Source organism: Hyalella azteca, unplaced genomic scaffold (assembly GCF_000764305.2).
Source record: "Hyalella azteca isolate HAZT.00-mixed unplaced genomic scaffold, Hazt_2.0.2 contig6034, whole genome shotgun sequence".
Classification (NCBI taxonomy): domain Eukaryota; kingdom Metazoa; phylum Arthropoda; class Malacostraca; order Amphipoda; family Hyalellidae; genus Hyalella; species Hyalella azteca.
Genome location: NW_025936206.1, coordinates 1 through 24,537, shown reverse-complemented (window position 1 = coordinate 24,537; position 24,537 = coordinate 1). Strand labels below are relative to the sequence as shown.

At 38.7% G+C, this 24,537-nt stretch overlaps 2 protein-coding genes across 2 annotated transcripts; both read left to right on the top strand.

The window, feature by feature from the left end:
* The first annotated feature begins 1,465 nt into the window (after positions 1-1,465).
* Positions 1,466-6,502, top strand: LOC108672935 (glutathione peroxidase 2-like). The gene is given in 6 exon segments (XM_018160704.2): positions 1,466-1,699; positions 2,805-2,930; positions 3,424-3,479; positions 4,287-4,415; positions 5,890-5,952; positions 5,954-6,502. Coding segments are annotated over 6 exon segments (594 nt in total). The 5' UTR covers positions 1,466-1,632; the 3' UTR covers positions 6,107-6,502.
* Positions 6,503-7,826: 1,324 nt separating this feature from the next.
* Positions 7,827-24,530, top strand: LOC108672932 (serine-rich adhesin for platelets; the record flags this gene model as incomplete). The annotated part of the gene is made up of 14 exons (XM_047880720.1): positions 7,827-7,978; positions 11,723-11,907; positions 12,422-12,618; positions 12,878-16,858; positions 16,901-18,396; positions 19,151-19,266; positions 19,675-19,713; positions 20,007-20,092; positions 20,695-20,855; positions 21,953-22,239; positions 22,608-22,787; positions 23,105-23,281; positions 23,637-24,047; positions 24,462-24,530. Coding segments are annotated over exons 1-14 (7,530 nt in total), but the record flags the coding sequence as incomplete, so codon positions are not given.
* Between the last annotated feature and the right edge of the window lie 7 nt (positions 24,531-24,537).

The following is a 24,537-nucleotide window of genomic DNA, read 5'->3' as shown; positions in this document are numbered from 1 at the left end:
TATTTGAGTCGTATAGATAGTTTAAGATATTTTATCAACTGAAAAAAATTGCATAGCTAGTCCTGAGTACTTCCTTGCAGATATGAGTCAAGGTTCAAATTATACACTTTTTTAGAACTCCATAATTCAAGGCGGGCAAAATTTCGTCGCCCAAAATTTGCGGGCAAAAACAGGTCAAGGTCCTGCCATCTCCAAGATAGTGCGATCCGCAGATCCAGAGGATCAGAACGGCACTCAAACGGATCTCGGTTAAGATATTTTTCTTCAAGGGTTTACAAGAACGGAACGCACAAGGACCTACTGGAAAGTCCTTGATGAACATGACCCACATCACAAAGAATCACGAAGTAATTCCACTTCAGTGATTTAGAAATTACTCAGCATAATCAAAACTTGAACATGTATCATTAAAACACGATCGATTTTTTATTATGTACTATTTCGAGGTTTCTGAAAATCACGAAACCTTTTTCTCATGAAAGCTTAATACGACGAAGAAGCGTGATATTCTAACGTCTAACCCTAGACGAGAATTCTAGTTGATCAGAAAGCATAAATAAAGTAAAATTCTTGATAGATAGAAAAGAGCATAAGCTACCGTAAAAGTTGTGCCAAATATACAAACTTTGTGGTCTAAAGATGGAAACCCAGATTCATCCCTACCAAGTTTATGCTTCACGGGTCAACTATTCAACCTACTATACTACGAGTAAATCCTTCGAAGGATACTTCGTCTGGCAGAACTCGACCTTCACTGAAGATGATTTCCAGTCAACACAAACGACGATTTCGTTCTACTTCCTGGCAATAGGATATCTCGTGACAGGTGTCATTTGTTGCCGGTGTTATTACAGGCATCTTAGGTTAAAGTTCAGCTCCTCCAAACCAGAGGAAATGGGAGAGACAGCTGAAACAGGTATAACAGATGAAGAGTTCCGAGGTGTAACCATAGACAACGAATTTTTAGAAGAAAAATTTTAACATAAGAATAGGCCATGGTCAAATGAGTTTAGCCCGTTTTTAACAGTGAAATTTTATATTAATATTGAAAATTATTTTGTGCTAGAATAATTTTAAGAGAACTATACTAATATATAGAAAGACAAGAGAAACGTCTTCTTAGAATCCGAGTTCGTACAATGATGTAATGATGCATAGTACAAGCATTCTTTAAATCATTTAAACTCGACTGCAAAAAAGGCTACTTACAAGCGAATTTTCTAAGAAGTTTCCAAAAGATGCTGCTACTCAATAAATAATGCAATGGTTTGGATTTCGCAATACGTCTCAAGTGGATCGATCACCAAAAACTAACAGCAGAGTGAGTAATAATATAAATGATGAAATAAAATGAGTTATCATTATGAATTATTAAATAATAAATCAAAAAGAAAAAGCGCGTTACAACTCCATATCACTACTAAACTATTTGAGAGGAAAATGTTTCCCGCTCATGCCCTTTACGGCACAGCTTGCCGGCGTGAGTCGTGACTGCGCAGCATTGAATCAAGTACACTGAGAGGGTAAGGTTACAATAAATGCCCTCGTGGTTTTTTAGTTCAATTTTATCAAGCTTGATACAAAGCCTTGACAAGTTTGAGTTTCTAATCAGCCAAAATAAGACTTAACAAAATGTCGGCGTCAAGCATTCGTTCTGAGAAGCCTGGATTTTACGACATGGAAGTAATCGATGTTAAAGGTAAGTATTGTTGAACTGTGAACATGCCCCTAGCCTAACTAACTTGACGCCATCGGTTTCCATGCGGCGTGTCATCACTGTCATGCAAGGATTAAAATTTATGCCTAGCAGTTTCATCAAAGCGATTTAATAGTTTAACGTTTCATTTGATAATGAATCGACTATGATTTAGTTCAAGAGCTATGCCATCAAAATTTTTGTTGTACGATCTAATTTGTGAAATGTATTGTGTAAATTTATGTCGTTAGTCGTACTGTACCTAACTTTGTCCAAGCCGAGGCTAGTAGTAGTAGTACCTTATGTTAAGTCAAGTGTACCGTCAATCATTAGTCCCAATAACCTCGCCAGCACCCTGCAGCAGTAAAGTCGCCAGTCTTCAATATAATCGATCGATTTTATTACAAAAAACTAAACCACGTGTGTGTTTCAGTTTCAAACAGTTTCATAGCCATTGCGTGTGAATATCGAACCCTACAAGGCTATAAATCGTATGTATAACAAGTATTATACGGTTTTTAGAGACGAGCGGCGAGGTTAGTGCAGCGTCTGACTAGTCTCGACTTGTGTGCATTGCATCTTTGCATGTATTGGTTGGAACTTGGAAGTTTGAAGGGGATTGTGGCATGGGGCGATAGGGGCAAAAGAAAAATTAGGTACGTACTCTCAAGTCTCAAGAAATAGGTATTTGTTTATGCATAACAATGTTAAAGAAGCAGAAATCGAGCATCAATTGATGACACAGTTATTAAACTATGTCAATTTGAAAAATATTTACAATAGTGACAGTCACAGTGAAAAGTTTTTTTTCGAAACCAAACTAGGCCTACCTAACTTGCAAGCACTGCTAATGCTAGGTACTTACTTGAGTGCACTACAAATACAATGTATCGAGCTCCACGTTAGTAAATAATATTAATAACGAATTTAATTTTCATTCTGAGAGTTATGTTAGGCATGTCAGCACACATTATAACACATACTAATCTACATCGTGTTTCATGAAAGTCATCATATAGCTGTCAAAAGCTCTATTATCAAGAGGATAAAAATACTTATTACACTTTTACTCGCTTCTTTACCAACTCACCGGGATTTTTGTGGCCAGGTTGCCCCCATAAGCTGTCGGAATACAAGGGGCAGGTGGTGCTCCTGCTGAACACAGCGTCCCTCTGAGAGACCACCACCAGGGACTTCACGCAGATGAACCGTCTGCTCGAGAAGTTCCCTGGTGGTCGCAAAATCGAAATATAAAAATAAAAATATGCCGTTAGTAAAACAAGAAAGTGCATGGACTAAAAGTTACATCCCGGGTTCAGAAATGTATACACAATCAGGCGATATCACAGAAAAATGTTTTTTTCTTTGGTTTAAAAATTTCGCTTTTTCGAATTTATTTGTCTGGTTCGGCTGGAAGTAGCTTGAACATCGCAGAGCATGCATCCAGACAGCTACCCGCCGAGACTGGGAACATGAACTCGATTTGAGAATACTTCTTATTCGATATTACGTGCATCAAATGTCGTAATTTGAATAATGAAGTAGTTACTGTAATTATATAAGCTTTAAACGTCTAAACTGTCACAACTAAAATGTAACGTCAATTGATGAAAACGTATTTATTAATGTATTCAATTCGAATTTATAACGAATAACGTATTCAATTTCCATCAATTAACAAAACGTTAATTGATGAAAATTGAATTTTTAAAAATTCCCCATCACAGATTTCTCCTTTTCATCATCGTTTTCAGAGCACCAAAATCCCACAAAGTGCAAGGATGTAAATAAATATCTTTTTGTACAAGCATTTTTCCCACATAAAATTATATAGACATTTTAAAAGGCTGGATTATAATTAATGATATATTGAAATTATTTGCGATGGACAAGCAGCATGCTGACCGATTTGTTCTGGCAAGAATATTGCAGGAGCGATCTATGCACATGGCGATTAGTTTCTTTATTTCAGGCACAATCAGTGATCAGTTGCCCCTGTTACTGGAATTATTGATCGTTATAAGCGCGTCTACGTAATGTCATAAACTGTACAATCGAACGATGAAATACATCATATTACGTCTCCATGCTTACGCAATGACGTGACCTGATTCACCTGAACCATCAAAATATTTTAATGATCACACATCACAGTGGCCGTTATGTTTGCGTTCAAGTTCACACTAATTACTACAAGTTTTTGGTGTGATCACAGATAGATTCAGCTTAAACGCGTGGTTTCTTTTGAGTACAAATTACCTAGCTGAGATCAACCATGTCAGAAGTTTGTATAAACTGTAATGTTCTGAAAAGAATCAGAATTCTTGGAGATAGATGAGCAATTTTGTAGTCATTTCCCATAGAATAAATGCGAGCATCGAAGGTAGAGAATAGTTTCAAGAACAATAAATTTTTTTAAGGTAAGCAACGGAATCGTGTTAACTGTTGCAAGGTCAGCTCAAAAATCTCAAGTGAGCTAATTTTCAATCAACGATTAATATGGCGATTCCTAAGAAAGTTGTGAACGTTGCATTACAGTTTTGAACATTGCTATGTTTTCTTGGATAATAAATGTTTATTGACCCGGCAGGAAAACACCACCAGCGAGGAGATGTTGCTAAGCTTGCGCCACGTGAGGCCGGGGGGCGGGTTCCAGCCTAGGGCGCTAATGTTCCAGAAGATCGAAGTCAACGGCAAAAATACGCACCCGCTGTTTCAGGTGCGTCCTACGGTCATGTCTCTATTTAAATGTTAAGTTTTAGTCTCACGTATCTACGTGAGAACTATGCAATGACAAGATTGATCAGGTCAATGAAATGGTTGTGGAATCATTTCTTAATTTAGTTTGAGACTTGAGCTTGAAGAATCACCTCCTAGCCTGATATTTGTCAGGGGTGACATAAGGTAGATCGACTCAAGCACCAAGTGCCTGTTGTCCCTAATTTAATGGTGACCAAGCTCCGAAATACGTGTATTAAATAAAGTTTTGGTTAGTTCTTCATGACAGTTTCCCTGACATGAACGAATCAATTACCATACGCACCCCTCATTAATTCACACAAAATACATACCAGTAAGCGATGGAACAGAGACTATGAGACCGATGACGGATGCTCAGACTCATGGTTGAACTATTTAAGGTTGACCCGCGAGAAGTTCCGTCTTTCAGTTCAGCTTTATTGTTACGTCACGTAGATCAAGAAACGTAAACAAACCCGTCGAAGGGGTTTAACCGTCACTGAGATCAGTGACGTCACGGGCGAACAAAACACTACATCCGCAAAAATGGGCTTCTGATGGGTCAACCTTACACTAGTTCAACCATGGCTCAAACTAGGCAGCAGTGGCTTAAGCTCTACGATACTTACGCTATAATTCACATCTCTATTTTCAAAGACCTTGAAACACCCATTCAGTTTTTAAGAGCTAATATAATAATCATTTGTCAATACAGTTGAACGCAACTATAGCACCGACTCAAAAGCAAAGCCGTTAGGATGTCTAAAATTTATTTCCTGATCGCTAGCCGTGCCTGAGGATTGGATTACATCGTAACGTGATAGGCCAAACTCACACTTTTGTTAAATTTATTTTTCAAAAGGATGAGGCTATGCAATTAAAACACCTCTAAGCCTAGGCACAAATATAACCGATTTAGTTACAGCACTTCACTTCAAGGGACGAACACTGAAGTATACTAGTCTAGATGGAAAAAGGATGCGTCTTAATAGTTCCTACCGTGGGCACACAGGGAAAATTCTTTGCTACTGTAATTTTTATTCCAATAGTTATTGTGAACATTGACAAGCCTGAATTATAGTGTCAGTATTCAAAAACATAGTCAGTTCTTAAGTTCATTTAGTTTCAGAATTCAATTAGTTTCTTTGAGGTTTTTCGATATTATCAAAACCCTAAACATAATACGCTTATGGAACGCTCCATGAAGGCCACCAACGAAAATAAGTGACGTTCAATTCCAGGACAGCAAACGATAATCTTAAGGAAGTCGAAGTCATCCAATAAATAGAATAATTCGAAAATTTCACAACATTGCAAAGAATTTAGGACGTTTGTAACTGTCGAAATTTGACTATGTTCTATTCAAATAGTCTGTTCAAGTGCTCGAAAACTAATAAATGAATATATTACAACTGTAAAGTATTTCTATGTGAAGAATCAAATTTTGTTAACAGTTTTTAAAGAAGAAGCTGCCGACATGCGTGGATGAGACGGGCGTGATCATGGAGGATCCTTTATTGTTTCAGGTACAGCAAGAACTTTGAGACCATCAACATAGCGGCCGACATCACTCACCTGCTCGAGCTTCAAGAGACGGAGGCGCAAGACCTCAGGCGCAATATCTTACTCCATCAAACTTACTTCAAATGCGAGCAACATCAAGCCAAATGATCCTTGGATGTTAACAAGTTGTTTCAGTGATGACACAATCCACACTCATGATTTATGTTCAGATATCGCGTGCCAGGAATTAATTTTCAAATCTCTTAACTTTGAATAGGGATGTGATTTTTGGCTGTATTTTAATACAGAAATTTTCATAAAGTTCACTACGCATATTTAAAAAAAAATTCTAAGCCTCAATGATCCCTTGAACAAATATAAGTTAGTTTTAATTGTCGCTGCTGATTGATTTTTTATTGGTATCTTCATTCATATTTTATTGTGCCGGGCATGAGAACAGCCTCGATATTTGTGCAAATCGACTTGGGTGATGTCCACGTATCCATACTGGTAATGATTAGGCATGTGCGTAAAGAATATATATAAAGAGTACACTATTTAAAAAAAATTGTCTACATGTTAGAAACAAATTTGAATTTATTTTCGATATGATAGCTTTAGGATGTTGAAACCTATCAGAACAAAAAAAACTTATTTTGCACTTGTGTGTCCATTGGTGGCATATTCCATTCGGTTTCGTGTCAAGTATTCGCATTCATCTTGGAACAAAGAGGACCATATTTTTTCATGAAGAAGTATTATTACCTAGTATTATTATAATTTCACTTGAAATCTTCTGCTTACGGTGCTAGCTCCTTAGACTGTGTCTTCTGAACTTATTTAATATATTATAATGCTGAGCGGCGCTAGAATCTGTGCAACTGACAGTGCGGTAGTCTGCCGTCTGAGTACAAACTACGAAGACGAAGCTTTAAACAGTTGAAACTGTGGGCTTTGTCGGACACCTTTACTGTACACTGACGGCAGTCTATTGCGGTGTTGGGTGCGTGGCATAGGGCAGACAACTTTGAGATTTATAATAAAGGATGTTATGATGAGAGTTTTATTAAATAGTTATCAAATATGGAACTACTGATCTACGTATGTTTAGAGAATTTCTTCTATCATTATAAATGAAATCAACAGTCTTGCCCAATGCCAAATTTGCCTGCAACCGATTTTACAATCGGAAACACTTGAATTTCAAAAATAAAAATTTGCAAATTATTATTTAATGATAACTATCTACGCTTTAAAGCTTTCCTGGTCTAGGCTGGCGTACACATGATTGAACTAATACATCGTAGTTCAACCATGGGTGTACATAGGCTACGGTCAAATGTGAGCGTATTAAAGCTTAAATGAAATTCATTTTTTGGAAGTAAATAAAATTTCAAATAAGAAGCGTTTGAGACACTTGCATTAAAGTATCTTATTATGGAATACACTTTGTTTTCACGACTTAAGCCATAAAATTGGAGAACATTTTTCTTAAAACTGCATTTTCTAAGTGTTCCGAACATGAAATTCCATTACTTTCCAGAACTTTAAACTTATAAATTCATAAACAATGTTGTAAACTATTGTCAGACGAGTTTCTATTGCTCGAATAGGTAGTGGGTAGATTTACTTGTAAGACACTGCGATATATAGAAGTACAACGATTTGATGCCCTCTCTGTATATATAAAAAATCAGATTTTACAAAACAGAATATGTAAAGTATTGTATTTGAGTTTTATTGTATTTTTTGTGTGTCAAAAGTTGTTTGCACCATATGAACACAAATACGATTAAACTCTTTGGATATTTTTCTCCTATTCTCCTATTGCCAAGGCAGTGAGACGCTCAACCATCGTTGTTATGCTTTCGGCATCTATTGATGCCAATGTGAAAATGGCGTCCACTGATGTGGATCTTTGCACAAATTATCCTGATTTTGCTGTAATATGTTCGTTTATAGATAAATTTGGTGATAAGTTATCAGCTGATTTGCCTAATATTGGTGAATTACAGAGTGCATTAGAAAATACAGATGAAGGTAAGGCATTATAGTTGAATGTTTTACTGAATTGAAACAAAACTTTTAAAATACCGCGTCCAGGTCATAGAGTAAAAATACTAAATAACGATGTATTATGAGAAAACGTAATAATATTGTGCGTTTGCTGGCTACAGCATAAGTATGTTGACATAAATTAACATAACCCAATTAGATTGAAGCTCCATAATATTATGAGTCTAAGTCTCATACCTTATAAGCTTAAGATTATGATAAATGAGTCCTAGCTATTGCCTATTGAGGCCTGAGCAGAGACCAGTAGACGTAGAGTATGGACTAGACTATGGATACCACTCAATTTAATACCACGGATACCAGCATGCCTGGATTATCAATTGTCATAATTTACATAGTGGCAAAGCAGAGAGTTTTTTTAGACTCTCCCTCAAGTTCATTTTTGAGTCCTATAACATAAGTAGACCAGTAAAGTATCATGGATACCAGCATCATCATACATAAGAAATTGGTTTAGATCTTGATGACACATGAAAACTAATTCCGACACAACTTGAATTGGGCACACACAGATCGTTCAAAGCTTTGTACAAAAATTGAAATTTGCTTAATTAAAAGCCTAATAGCTGTTAATTAAAACGTAATTAAGCAGTGTTCAATATTTGTTAGTGTTCTAATTCAAAGCCGTGTTGTATCCCAATACAGCTCACACAGCAAACGGAATTCGAATACGTGGATGTCGGCAATATGTATCAGTTAAATTTGAAGCGCTGACGCAATACGACTCACCACGTGTCGAATGTTGCCACACAAAGTGATGGAATATAGGGATTTGGTAGGTTTCCATTCTAAAGGCTTTTTAATAAATATGGCAACATTTTGTGACGTTTCATCGTTGCTGACGCGTAGTGAAGTGTTTTGAGAGTCATGTGAAGGCAACAGAACTTACGTAACGCATACGTTTTTTTATAGTTTTTCATTTCTCGATGCGTCCTTAATGTGTCGGAATATACCGCGTTTACCCGATATTAAAATGAAAAAAATTCTGTGGTGTGCCATCAGCTATTATGCACTATGCATAAAGCATAATCATATAGGTAATGCATATATTATGTGGATGGTAGAGGTATATAAAACCAAATGATTTAGCAAGTTCTTGATTTTTATGCCGAGGTTGTTGAGGTAGGTATTATGAAAGATCTTAAGATATTTGGTATTACTTTATATTAAGTGCATCAATAAAAAGGGCGTTTTTTTTAATTATATGTTTTTTGGGGTGTAGATTAAGAATCTGAAATCAGTTTTCTATGTTTGGAGTCCGTCCAGCGGACGGAAAAACCTAGCCAATAAACAAAAACCTTGCAGGTTAGGTCCAGTTAGGAACAGGTTCCATTAAAAATTTCCAATGTCAACCGCCAAAAGCGGATTTTAAATTCTTAAACTACACGACTACACCCCAAAAAACATAATTAAAAAAAATACCCTTTTTTTGGATGCACTTAATCTAAAGTATTACCAGATATTTGCTTGTTCTTTGCACCCCTAAATGGAAAATTGGCAGAAGAATTAATCTGTGACTGAGACAGAAATGGACTGATTCTATCCAATTTCATAGTTTCACCCATTTCTATGGCCCTTCCAACTTTGTTAGTAAAAATGGCCAATTTTTTTGTACATATTGTAGCCTTATAGGCAAAAATAGTGAGTAGATTTAAAGGAGTAGATTTAAAGAGGCAAAGCAGAGAGTTTTTTAGACTCTTCCTCAAGTTCAACTTCGAGTCCTATAAGTGTATTAGCAAAGTATCATGCAGGTTGAGAAAAGTCCTACTCTGTTCTGAAATATTGTGGCTCTAATATCATATAATTTTAGTAGGTATGAAATCTCACAGCTCAAATGTCATGTATTTTTGTTTGATTGAAAAAATAGTGGTTTGCACTTTGCAAACATGTTGTTTATAAAATTTTCAACTTCCACAATCCGCATTACTTCAAAGAACAACTAGAAAATCATGTAAAAGCTACCTGTAAAATAGTTGGGAAAAGTTCTACTTTTGTCTGAATTATCATGGTTCTAATATCCTATAATTTCAGTAGGTATGAAATCTTGTTGCTCTAATGTTATGTATTTTAGTCTGATCTAAGAAATTGTGGTTCACAAACTTGTCATTTCACAAAATTTTCAACTTCCACAGTTCAGACCACGGTCTTGCAATAATGATTTCGTCACTAGCCTGTGAATGAGACAGGTCCAGAAAAACCCTAGATTGGCACCAATTTGGAATATCAGGCAGAAGTTTCCTAAATAGCTGGCTAAAGCAATCATTTCACAGATTATTTGTAAAAATCACTGTCATAACTAAGTTTTTTCATATATTACATGGAAAAAATTGTAAATAGCCCAGGTGAAATTGGCCATATTCATGATTTTTTGCCCAATTCATGGATGAACTCTGCCCAATTTTTGCTTAGGGCTTGGCAAGCTTGCCCATTCTAAAAAATTCAAAATTAAGCAGCAGCTACTGCCAATTGCAAATTAGACAAAAATGCCCATGTTTGCAGTGAATATTTCTGGTATGTATACCTAGCCCTTTCCTGATTTTTTTTATAAGAAAATTGGCAAATTAAGCCTGTAAATTTGAAAAGTAATCATTAAATGGCATTTATTACAACAATTTTGGAAATTCCACTGATATTTCTTATTTGCTGCTTGCAATCAATTCCACCTGTTCTTATGATCCTTTACTATTTTCTGTATTAAAAATTTAAAAAGTTGTATTTTTGCCTTCAATTTTCAAAAATCACCTTTGAAACAATTTTTTCACATGGCTGAATATTTTTCACCAAGTTAGTTGGGATATAGTGGAATCTTGTAGCTCCAAAAATGGTGGCTGTACAAATACTAGATGCAAATCATAAATAAAGTACACCTGAACATATGATTTAAGCAATAATTCTTCTAGCAGGAAATACACAGCTACAAAAATGGTGGCTTTGGTCTTGCCACAAATTAAGTTTTTGAGATAGTCTTGGTAAATAATCAGAAAAAGTTAAATGAATCAATTATTAGTTTGCAATATTATAGTTTGCATTGAACTTGATTGTAAATCGTTTTCACATTACAAAAAGACCTTTCAAGAGGTTTTCATGCTATTAAGGAAAGGTAGCAGTAGACATCTACAATATTATAAAAAATTGTAAAACTTTTCTGCTAGTCTTGGATTTTGTATGCAATGGAATTTATTTTCCACTTAGCAAGGCTGGGCTAAAATTTTATGGCAGTCATTTTTTAGATTTTGTTATTTTCAATTTTTTGGAATTCTATTTTGTCAAATATAATGTATTTCTTAGCCCTAATTCACTTGTAATTTACATTTTAATATTGTTTTAAATTCAAGCCTACTTCCTTTGTTTATAGCAACATGGTTTAATTTTGCAATCATGTATGTGTGTTTTGTTTTGCTGCTATTAGTGCCATATTTGTGAGTTGGAACATTGTTGGTGCAGGGATGCATATATATACTGTCAATCTTCACTGAAGGATGCTGCAAATTACTTTGATTTACTTAAGCATTTGGCTAATGGTGTAATTTAATTTGTACCTTAATTTACAGACAAGGTTTTCTCATAAGCTATGATGTACAATGTTTCTTCATAGTTGAAATTTCTGAGCTGATTCTTAACCTTTGTTGTCATGATTACCAACGTTCAGGATGTTATTAGTGTAAGTATTGTATTGTGCAAATTCTTACATTGTTTCTATGCTTGCAGTTAGTCCAGTGATTGTGCAGCTGGTTCTGCTGCTGCTGCGGAAGCTCAACAGAGCCACCAAGATAGACAGATGGGAGAAAGCCTTACAGAGATTTGCTCATCTTCACTCCCTTAAAGATGGGTGGGAGCTTGAGAGGTTTGGCTTCAAACAGGCTCAGCTTGAAGTCAAAATCAGAGTTTTAAAGGTAAGAAAAACTTTGATGTATTATTTAGAGTTCTGTTTCTAACTGTGATTATGTAAGTACAAAAATTATGTAAGTCTAAATGTGATTATGTAAGTACAAAAAATTATTATCTTTTGGTACAATCCCCCCCCTTTTAAAAAATGTCATTCTTCTCATATTTATTGGAAAAGTGTGTTTTAGAAGTTTATATATATGGTACCTAAATTTTTCATTCTCTTAGCTATTCTCTCCCATCATCTAAATAATCTGGCTTGCCATGTGGAAAAAAGTCATACTGTGTAACTTCATTGTTTCAATTTTAAATTATTCATGTTTAACATACTTAAGTATATTGAAATCACCACTCCATCTTTAGCATATTTATGTCCTACATTTACCCTCTCTATATCGGTTAAAATACAGACATGTAAATGGAAGTTAAAGTGCATTTATCTCTTGATGTTATTGTTTCTCTAGTTATCATTATTCAAATTTAGCACTATCAACATTCCTCAGTGTTTTGTTTTCATTTCAGAATCTATTTGAAGCCCTGTTTGATAGCTGCAAAAGCTTCAAAGACAAGATCAATGGGTTAGCTGCCCGTGAGCTGCGGCTGCTGCCGTGCGGCAGAGACAAGCGTGGCATCATGTACTGGTGGCAGATGGATGAGTGCGCCAACCTTAGGATATATAAAGATGACCAAGACGAAGAAACCTGGACGCTGGCTGCCAGGTTAGTGATACTAGCATTTTAAAATCATTTGTATCTCGATGTTTACTTAACTGATACTCTACTTATATCTTGATGTTATATTTGTGCTGAGTTTAACCCTTTTCGTGACTGACGGGAATTCTTGGTCCCAAACCACTAGGTACGAATAGCAGTGACGATGGTAATTGTATCCAAGACAAAAGGGTTAAACATCCATCATCAATATCTTTGAAGTTTAAACCAAGCATTTTGTTTCTTCTGACTCGCATTACTTGTGCAGTTCTCGTGAAGAGTTGGTAGCACTTCTCAATGAACTGGAGAGTCTGAGCCCCGGTGGAGGAGTGAGTCGCGAGATCTCAGTGGAGGGAAGCTCGAGTAATAGTCCACTGGAAGGCCTCAGTGAAGCCCCCACGCCAGTAGCCAGCAGTCGCGCGTCTCCTGTAGCCAGTGGACGCGCCTCGCCGGTGTGTGACAGTGGGGTGCCTCAGAGCGTTGATGTGGACACCGGACAACATAGTAGAAATAATAGCACTGAAACAACTGCAAATGTTACTGAAGTAATTCCAAACGTTGCTGATGCTGATGCACTAACTTCAAATGTTGCTGATGCGGCTGAAGTAACACCAAATGTTGCTGATGCGGCTGAAGTAACTCCAAATGTTGCTGAAGTTGATGCACTAACTTCAAATGTTGCTGATGCTGCTGAAGTAACTCCAAATGTTGCTGATGCGGCCGAAGTAACTCCAAATGTTGCTGATGCGGCCGAAGTAACTCCAAATGTTGCTGATGCGGCCGAAGTAACTCCAAATGTTGCTGCTGCGGCTGAAGTTACTCCAAATGTTGCTGATGCGGCAGAAGTAACTCCAAATGTTGCTGATGCGGCCGAAGTAACTCCAAATGTTGCTGATGCGGCCGAAGTAACTCCTAATGTTGCTGATGCGGCTGAAGTAACTCCAAATGTTGCTGATGCGGCTGAAGTAACTCCAAATGTTGCTGATGCGGCCGAATTAAGTCCAAATGTTGCTGATGCTGCCGAAGTAATTCCAAGTGTTGCTGATTCTGCTGTAGTAACCACTTCTTTTGATGTTGCTGAACGAACTCCAGCTATAGCTGACATAACAGAAGCACCTCCCACGAACGCTGACATTGTCGCTGCATCTCTTACTAATTCCGACGTTACCGCAGCACCTCTCACGAACACCGACGTCTCTGAAGCACCTCCTACTAACGCAGACGTTGCTGCAGCACCTGCTACTAATACCGACGTTGCCGCGGCACCTCCCACTGATCCAGACGTTGCTGCAGCACTTTCTAACGAAAAAATTGCTGCAGCACCTCCTAACGCAGACGTTGCTGCAGCACCTACTAACGAAAAAGTTGCTGCAGCACCTACTAACGAAAAAGTTGCTGCAGCACCTCCCACAGATCCGGACGTTGCTGCAGCACCTCCTAACGCAGACGTTGCTGCAGCAGCACCCACTGATCCAGACGTTGCTGCAGCACCTCCTACTAATGCTGACATTAATACAGAACCTCTCACCAGCTCTGAAATAACTGACACACCTCCCTCCAGAGTACCTCCTAGTTCAGAGACGAAATCCTTGTCCACCAGAAAACTGACCTCAGATTCCGAGAAAAGTGGTGAGAGAACTGAAGAGGCGGTGAACATTCTAACAGTCCCTGAGGCAGAAAAATCATTGATGGATGTAACTACTTCGGAAAGTTCTTCAGCTCCGGACTGCAGCCTACCGAAGGACGAGAAGGAAGATAAAGAAAAAGATTCATTTCTTGATACCAAGAAGCTTCCAGCGGAATCCAAAATTGATGAGAAATGCTCGGAACCAGCGATCAAACGCTCTGATAAAAGTACGGCACCAAAAAACTTGGAAGAGAACATAATTGAAAGTGAATTCAAGTCACAGAGAGTTGCTAAGGAAAAAACTGATGTGAGCAAAGTGTCTAGCTTGCTACGTAAGGAGGATGCATCATCTGAGAATCCTCCTATCAACATGGATTCTGAGAATAAAATCGTCGAGCGAATTGAATCTTCTAAAGTTCTACCTGAAACTATTGGAACTTGTTTAAAAGTACCTGAATCAATGGAAACTTCGATTCCAACTTCTCGTCAAACATCCGAAATTGGTGAAACCTCAGAGAAAAATCTTGAGGAGGTTGGAGATTTAAAAACATCGAAGGTCAGCGATGTAAAAAATATAATTAGTAGTTCGAAAAAACCTCCTATAAAGCAAATAGAAGCAAGTAAACGACCTCCTGAGCCTGATGGACGTTTAAAAAGTCCAACAGAAGGGAGAAAATCTATCGCAATATGTTCGGGTTTGAGCGAAGGTCCGCAAAAAGTTTCTCCAACAATTAGCCTTCCCTCCGTTGAGCCTAGCGGTCAAAATGAATCGGATAAGAAGCGACAAGATGACGCTGACGGAGTTCTTAGGTCGGATGAAGGAACTCTGAGACCCAAAGAAAGCACTGGCTCTGCAGCAACACAATATGATGAAACAAAATCAGATTCAAGCACTGGGCACAAAACTGTAACAGCTGAAAAAATTGAATGCAGCAATATAAGTGATGCATCAGAGAAATATACCTCTCAAGGAAATGAGACCACACTATCTTCATCTTCGTCAGAAAAACCAAGTGCTAATACTGAAGGTTTTAATTCTTCTACGGCTTCCAAGACAAGTAGTGAAACTTATTCCTCTCTAGTATCTAAAGATGTTGCAAAAGTCCCAGAAATTACACATACTAAAGGTAGCAAGTTTTCAAATGCTATTTCAACATCATCTGACTGCATTGAAGGTAGCAAAGAATCGAGTCCAATGTCTACCCCGAGCGGAACGTCTTTAACCAGCTCTGAAACTTTAAGTGATGGTTTTGTTAAAAAACTTGTCAAGGAAAACGCCCCAGGAACCCTCAATGAAAGTAAATCTCTTAATCCTGCCGACAAAGCTGGCTCCGGAGCTTTAGGAAATATGCCTGAAGAAAAAGACCATTGTACAAAGCTAAAATCTGATCTTGAAACGTTAGAAGTTCAGCCAGAGAAAGCTTCCCAAGAGATTGGAAATCAATTTATGTTTGGGAAAGCTGAAAGTAAAAATCAAGGCAAACTCTTACGAGTTTTTGGGAGCTCAAGCAGCACGGGCTCTGCGAAAGAGAAGGCAGCTGTCAGTGGTTCGTTTGGAGACGTCTCCAATGTAGTCAAACCCGCTGAAAAACTGGATCCTGCTGAGTCACACCTGGGAATATCTAAGCAAACTATAACGCCGGTTGATACGCCGCACCTCAGTTCATATGTACATGATTCTTCTGGTAATGATCCAAACAAAAGCTATGAAAATAAGAACGAACCCAAAACGACAAACGTCGATCGGTCACGGGGCAGTGGTATGTCTGAGAAAAATTCTGTGCCAAGTTCGGTTAAACCTGCTGAGAAAGTGAGTGATTCATCCAGTTCTTCTAGTGTTCCAATTTTGAATGATTCAGACCAATGCGATAAAGTAAGCACTTCTTCGAGTCATGTTTCTGATTCGTCAACTTCAATAGACGTCACTCAAAAAACCATAAGTCAATCGCTTCATACTACACCTAAAGAAGCTTCCTTAATCGCTAGCAATGTTTCTGTTAGTATTAAGCAAACCGAGATAGAGACACCTGCAATAAGCTCTGTTGAAGCGAGCACGGCCAGCCAGACATCAGCTCCGTGTGATGAAGCAACAGTCGAAACTGATTTTCCGAAAATTTTAAACCCTGCTGTTCAACCTTCTAGCAGACCATCTCTATCTGATGATGTAGATGGATCAGTCACTCGCACACGCGATGCACAGAAAGATGGCGAGTGCGTGAAGGAAAAATTAATTTCGGATTCTTCTGGGTCAAATCCATCAGCAATGACCAAGGAACAGAAAAACAGCAAGGAAGAGAGTGTTGACAAGAGCAAAACTCCAAATGTTGAAAAATTGCAAGAAAACGAAGTTACTGTTGGGCGAAAACCTCCTAGTTGTGACTCCAAATCTGAAGTGAAGTGTGACGAACGATCTTCATCTAAACTTCAATTAGACGATAGTAATTCTAGTCTAAAAGACGATTCCAGCAGCAAGAAATCCGACCAAAAATCGGAAGATCTGAAAACGGAAAAAGTGAATGAACCAGGAAAAATGGGCAACGTTGTTCAGGGACCTGCTAAAGAAGAAGATTCAATTGTAGAAACGTCATCTTTGATACCCTCAACAGTGCCTTCAGTAACTGAGACAGTGCCACCCTGTCAGCCACCAGATTTTATAAGAGAGTCGAAAAATAGTGACGTAATTCCCTCAAAGTCTGTCGAGTCTTCATCTGTAACATCTATAGAGCCCTCTTTGAAACCTGCCGACGAGCTGGCTAGTTCTAAAAAAATTACGCCTGGAGTTTCCGCGTCATCTTCCACAGAACTTAAGAAAAAGCCGCGCGAAGATGACGAAGAAGAGCCTACTGATGATATCCCCATCAAGAAAAAAATCAAGCTAGATCGCGGGGGATCTAAACCGGTTGGTGTCTCGAATCTTAGTTCTGAAGAAAAGTCCAAATCCCATGCTGCAGGAGAAAGTATAGCTTCAGATGACGTAATTTCCGAGCCCGTTATGATTATAAAAGGCGATGGAGAGGGCGCTCAGAATGAGGCCGGCATCACAAATCACTGTGAAAACGAAGAACCTTTTGACGAACACTCAGATTCAGAGTTACGCCCTCCTTTTCGAGTCGTAAAATTCAGTGAAACTCGTGAGCAAAGTACGAGATGTAAAATAGAAGTTAATGACTTGGCACCTGAAAATAACTTCATTGGGATGGACTGTGACGTTGCTTCTGAGAGTTTAAATTTGAGTGCTGTACCTTCAGAAATTACTGAGCACAGTTGCGAATTATCTAAATGCCAGTCCATACCTTGGTGGGAGCGATTCGATTGCCCTGCCTCGAGAAATGGCAGCATTGGTGCATCTGTTACGGAAGAAGTTCTATACACTTGGGGTGAGGGCGCTGGTGCGGAGTGTCTCACTGGCAACAGCAGTGACGAGTCGTCCGAGGCAGTTGCTGAAACCAGAAGGAGTGTGCGAAGCATCGCAATTTCAAAGAAAAACAAAGAAATCTCGCGTAAAGAAGATGAGACGAGTAAAATTAATGAAGTTGATGTCAACGTCAATAATGACGAGGACTCGAAAGCTGAGAATGGGAAAACATCTGTTGGAGATGAAGATGACAGCTCAAAAACTTCTGGTGAAGGCTCAAAGGTTAATGGCGTTGATGAGTCAGATAAAAAGGAAGATGACGAGGTTACAAAAAAAGATATCACATTAACTTCTTCTGATACAAATGCAGAAGTTGGTCCTATCAAGAACAATTCCACAGTCTCCGAGTTCAAGTTGGATGGCGAACCATTTCTAGCAGAATATTCTTCTGTGAAGAGCGATGCCATGAAAAATGGAGAACTTCGCGATGTAGACTCAAAAAATGAGAAAATTGGGACTCCAAATGGGAAAAATAATAAAAAAGTCAAAGATTTAGCTGCCGATACAAAGGCAGAAGACGCCGATAATGGAACAGAGGCGCCAGAAGAAACGGCTCCAGTTTCAGCGAAGAAAAGAGGAAGACCCAAAAAGAGGGGAGGGAGTCGGGGTAGACCATCAGGAAGTATCTCCTCTCGAGGCGAGGCCGAGAAGAATGGCAACTCGGATGACGCCACGTCCCCACCGAGAAAGAAATCTAAGAGTGAAAGTGTCCTCGTGGACGATATTAATGATGGAGGGGATGGAGGTAAGTACCGCTACATTAAGACGCTCAATATTAAATGCAAACAATGCATGCATTTTATAGGACAATGAAATACACGAAAAAATATAACTCGGTACTCACTGCAGTGAGTGACAGAGAGCGCATTTTCTCGTCGACGAAAACTTGAGGTCACGGACGGACGGACAGACAGATGGACATGGCGAGCACAATAGTGCATTTTTTCCATAAATGAGAAAATGCGCTAAAAATCGGATGGAGTCTTTAGATTCATTTCGATCATATGATCGAGGGTGATTCGAACCAAAGCATGAATTCCCAGCCAAGGAAAACCCAGCATTGCTTCCTTATTGGCCTGGCAAACGTCACCTATTATACACCTAAACCTGACTTTTTTGCTTGCTACTCGAAATGATTGAGGATTTGCAAGCCGTAATCAATGAATGATAGGGGGTTTGGGAAATAACTAGAACTGTTAACCTATTTTTACTGCATTAGACAGTTCGTTTTGAATCAGTCAAGACTTGTAAAGGCCATGGAGTTGCCATATAAAATTAATTTTTATTCAACGAAATTCATGCTCAATTTATTCCATTTCTTAGAATGAATCAAATAACGTTTCTTTTGAGTAGGTAACTCCCCAAAAGTAACATGTAATGAAATAGTAACTAAATAAAACATAATTATTTTGAAGAACAGTTTTTGGTGGTAAAGGCGTAACTGTCTTGCTGCCGCCGCTGATGAATCAGGCCTTGACTTAATTTTTGATGTACCTCAGTTCGGCGCCAGCGATCTGCGCGCATTGCCAAGCTACGCGAGAAGGAGCTGCTGGATCGCCAGAAGCTGGAAGAAATGCGCCTCCAGGAACTGGCTGAAGAGTATTGTTTACTAATAGTTAAGAGTACATGATATTGTACAGCATTTCGTTTAAACTAAGAATCTTTATTAGTACCTAAATGAAAACTGGCGGTTTAGAAATTTTGGTTCACTTGAAAAATATTAACACAATTGACATATCTATCATTAGTAAAAAATTAAATTTAAAATTCATTCTAACTAATTATCAAGTGTTGAAAACTCTTTTCGTCTATATTTTCTAGCTGTATGCGGTGTTGAGTGAGTTATAGTTCAGTGAATTGAAGAAGCTGCGATATTCTAGTCTAGCACGCGACGCATGTTCAAATAACACCACTCGCCTCGTGGCTTAATTAAGTGCAGTTAATAATTGGATTACCAGCAATTATCTAATTATCTAGAGTAAAATTATTGTGTGTCACTCTTATCGTTTACTCCTCATTTTAGGTTCACCGAGACAAGAAGAAAGAAAAGAAGGAGAAGAAAGTAAGTTTGTATGAATGATAAGTATGTAATATAATATATATACGCAATATTCCAGCATTGACGTAAGTGCTTTATGCCCTTGAAATAAATTGTTTAATGTAGCACAAAGGTTGAAGTGATAACGGTAACATTGCCTTCCATCTAATTGCTCTAATTCACGCTTCTGAAAAGAATGAAAAAAAAAGATTAGATTAGAACGTTTCTGAAAAGATTAGAAGACCTTCATGAAAAACCTCTATTCATGCATGTATTTTTTTCTTGAATTTTTATTTAATTCTGACAATTCTCCTCAGGATCGCGAGAAAAAGGAGAAGATCCACAAAAAAAGGAAGAAGAAAAAGCACAAGCGCAACCCCAATGACCCGTGGGCAGCGTCATCGTAAGTACCGTGCATGTACTGCGCTGCGTCGTGCAGCGTCATCGTAAGTACCGTGCATGTACTGCGCTGCGTCGTGCAGCGTCATCGTAAGTACCGTGCATGTACTGAGCTGCGTCGTGCAGCGTCATCGTAAGTACCGTGCATGTACTGTGCTGCGTCGTCATCAGCACGAGCCTCACTGCTTTTTCTAAGCTGGGATAAGTGAATGGGTCGTAGTGTCCAAAAGCTGACACACTTCCTGCTCGTAGCACTGATACGACCATATCAGGTGAAAGTTGGAGTGCATGGCCCACATAAGGGCAAAAGGTGGATCGTTATTCGGACAAATAATCGCCTATTTCTCTGACTGCAAGCTTATACTGACTCAGCTGGAGCCTAAAATTTAGCTGATTTGCTTGTGGGTCTTGGTGACTCTTTCTGAATAAAATCGGCAAGATTGACAACGTTCATTGATATTCCAGAAAATAGATTCAGAATATGCTGCTAGATTATCAAGACTTAATAATTTTTAATTACTTCCGCAAAATTATGTTATTTTACTTCATTTTTTTCACAGTACAAATGTTCATTGTCTCGTAAGAAATATACATTTTGGTGAACAGGTCGAGTTCTGAAGAAGATGACGAGGAGGAAGAAGAGGAATTCATGGAAGAGGAAGTGGAGGAGAACCTCGTCTTCAAGAGCGACCACGAGTTCTCGCCCGAGTCTGACTTGGGAGAAGACGAGGCCGTGCCTGTCAAGAGGGCCCGAACTGCCATCGAAGGTAAGATGAACCGCCATCGATTTTGAGGTGAACCGCCATCAATGGTGAGGTTCATTTCTAGGAGCTGAGGTGAAGCAGTGGTGAAAGACTCATTCTCGCATCCAGCGATCCTGGGTTCGAGTCCCACGCATGAAAAGTTCTTTTGGGATTCTCAGCTAATGGTCAACTCGGCCATTAGTTCAATTCCGCCTGATAAATGAACATGTCTTGTCCAGAGTGATGTGTAATGCAAACAAAATTAGTTTGGCTGTTACAGCGAGCTATTAATGGTCGTAGTCGTAACAACCAGTGGCCTTAGTGCCCTGAAAAACAGACCTATCACCCCCGCCCTAGTCGCCACTACCAGGAGAACAATTCTAACATTAAGGTTCACTTCTTATCGAGTCGATTTCGTTGAAACATCGTTACGTTAATCGACATTCCTTTAACTTCAAATGCCTGGTTGATAAATTATTTATACGTTTTGCCAAGCATAAAAATTGTGTAGACTTTCTTTTACACTTTCTTACTGTTTAGTTACACATGGATGATAATAATGAAGTAAAAGTGCGTAAATGTACTCAAATGAAGGCAAATTATTCCAGATCTGAAATGGTTAAGATGAAATAATTTTAGCTTCCAAGTTGAAAATATGTGAAAAAAATAATATAGGTAACGAATTATGTATGCATGAATATTCGTTTAAATAAATTTTGAAGAGGGAAAATCTTACACTGCACAGGAGACAAGAACTTTTAATCCAAGAACATTTTACAGTGATCTTTGTAACTCGGGATTCCGACATTTTTCTGGGGCCCTTTGGAGCCAATTTTCTGCCGGCATGAAGGCGATTCTCATTTTTCTTAGGTATCTGTACTTGATTATTGAAAACGTAGTCGAGTGTTTGAGCTGGCAAGCTTATGAAAGGGATAAAATCTTGAGTGGCATTCAGGGCAACATGTTACTTGACAAAAGAAATTATTGCTTATTTTTTGTCCCACAATTGCTCTATGACGTTGCTTTTTTAAGAGCTTAATGCAATACTTGAAATGAAGAGTACTGAAAATATCGTTAACTGGAACGTTAATGTGTATTAATCCAATCATCTTTCTCCTCAGAGAAACAAATGCTGAAGGAACAACTGCAGCAAAAGCAGCTGCAGCAGAAAGAGTTGAGCCAGGACGACAAATCAACCAGCGAGGAAACCCAGGCTACCGAAGATGATGGCACCCCCAAAACTGAGGAGTCTCTTGACGACACCAAGTGCGAGAAATGCGGCCACGAGGATCATCCCGAGACTATCCTCTTATGTGATCTCTGCGACCATGGCTGGCATCTGTCGTGCCTTAGACCGCCTTTATTGGCCGTGCCTGAGGGAGAGTGGGTCTGTCCAGACTGCCAACATGTGAGTCTAACGATTGCTGTGTTTTGAGGCGAGCTCTCCATCGATGTCAGTTCATTTCGGCATAAAGATAGTGTGAAAATGATGACATCAACAACTAGCATGTAGTGATGGACGCTGGTAGTGTGAAAATGATGACAGACAACTGGCATGTAGTGATGACGCTGCTAGTGTGAAAATGATGACAAAAACAACTTGAATGTAGTGATGGACGCTGGTAGTGTGAAAATGATGATAAAAACAACTTGCATGTAGCGATGACGCTGATAGTGTGAAAATGATTGCAAAAACTAGTTGAAATTTGCGTTGACACGATATATGAGATTTAAATATCCGCCTCCCTATATGAATAAAAACCATTTTTTGTGCAGCTGGAGTTGATTCTGAAGTTGAAGCAATTACTGAATAAGTACGACGCAACTCAGAAGCGCGCTGAGGCGCTTCAGCTCAATCAACAGCGCCTTGACATGGTCAACGCCTCGCTCCAGAACGTCATCAAGAAGAAGAAACGTCGTGATGGTTCTAGGGATGGCCGGGATTCTTTGAGTGACGTACGAAATTTTATCTTTTGTTTTGCCTTTTTCATGTCCTTGAACTATTTCTTTTCATAATTTTTACGTCAAATAATTGGTGTCATATTTTGAATGGAAGAAATTTATTCCATTCTTTGGAAGTATCAAAAATATGCATCATGTCGGGATGGTTGTGAACCTAAACTGGCTCAGATGAAAAATTTACAGAAGTTTTTTCAAACAAGTCTCGTTCCCACGTGATGGTCTCTGTAATTATAGTGTATTATTATTATTATTATTATGTTAGCAAGCTATCGTCGTGTTCCATTTCTAATTCATGCTCTGCACCACGTCAGGACTCATCAAGTGGCGACGATAGTTCCTCGAGTGTTGGCTCTTCTACCTCGTCCGACGACGATGAGGTGGGAGACAGCGACAGCTCTGGCCCCCTGTACACATTACGCGCGCGCGTCTCGCAGCCGCTCAAGCAAAAATTCGAGACATTTGACGAGCTCATCGATGACGCTATTAGAGTGAGTGTAGTCTCTTATTAAATTCTTGATTCTATTAAATTTTATACTATCTCTAGGCTTCTTTCGATTTGAAAAATAGTGAATGGGTGTGTAACCGTGTGTTTTTGTCCCTTCTATTTCTTCTGTAACTTTAAATTTTAATCCGTCGCTTTTTTATGTGGAATAATTGTGTAACTTTTTAGTTGTGTTTTACTGTTGGGAATTCATTCAAATTTACAATTCGTGGATACTTGAGATTGTCAAGATCTTTGTGTCAAATTACAGTAACTCAGGGTGTTATTTTCTGGCTTGGTATTTGGGGAGAAAAACTTTTGTTCTTTGTCATATTACACTGACGTTGTTAACGTTGCTGCAGGACGAGATGGAGGCCGCAGCAGGAGCAGGTAACGCAGGACGTGGCAAGGACATCGGAAACATCCTACACGCGGAACGCCAGGACGAAGAAGCTTTTCAGGAGCCAGCAGACGATGACGCTGCAGACGAGGCAGACCGCATGAGCGTTGATGAAGAGGACGTGCAGCTAGCGGCCAAGAAGGAAACCAAGCATGTTGAGTTTGCAGACGAGAAAGTAAATAACGACGAGGAGGTGAAGACTGAAACTAAAAACGATTTGCCGCACGAGACTGAACCGAAAGAAGACAAAGAAGAGGAGGTTGCTGAGAAGAAAGTGGACTGCAATAAGGATGGAACTGAAGACGATGAGGATGAAGTTGTTGCTCCTAAGCGCAAGAAGAAGGTTGTCCTCAAGGACAGTGAAGATGAAGGCGTAAGTGTTTTTCTGAGAATATCTCTTAATCTTATATCTCTGCATGCTGTAGAATATCTTTTTACTCTATATACCTACTTTCTTTCACATTGTGGAGGTGAGTACACTTATTATGAAGGGTAGGAGACCTTAAAAGAGACGATAACGTTTCGGTTCTGAAATCACTATATAAATACCTTGGAACATTATAGGTGCAGTTAAAATTTACCATTCAATATTTTTTAAATTTTATTATCTAATAGAGTTTGTAGACAAGTTCATAAAATTTTAACTGCATTGGTTTCTTTTATTAGTACGCAATTCTCGTTTTTTCGTAATTTGTTACAAATTTATCTTTTGACGTCTATAGCATTGAGTAATTATGACATCAGTCATTGAAGAGGCTTGGCAGTATATCTGTTTATGCATGAACAGGAGGACGACGGCGGCAACAGAGACTCTGACAAGTCGGCGTCAGAGTCTGACCAGGACGAGGAAGCGCCGAGAGGTC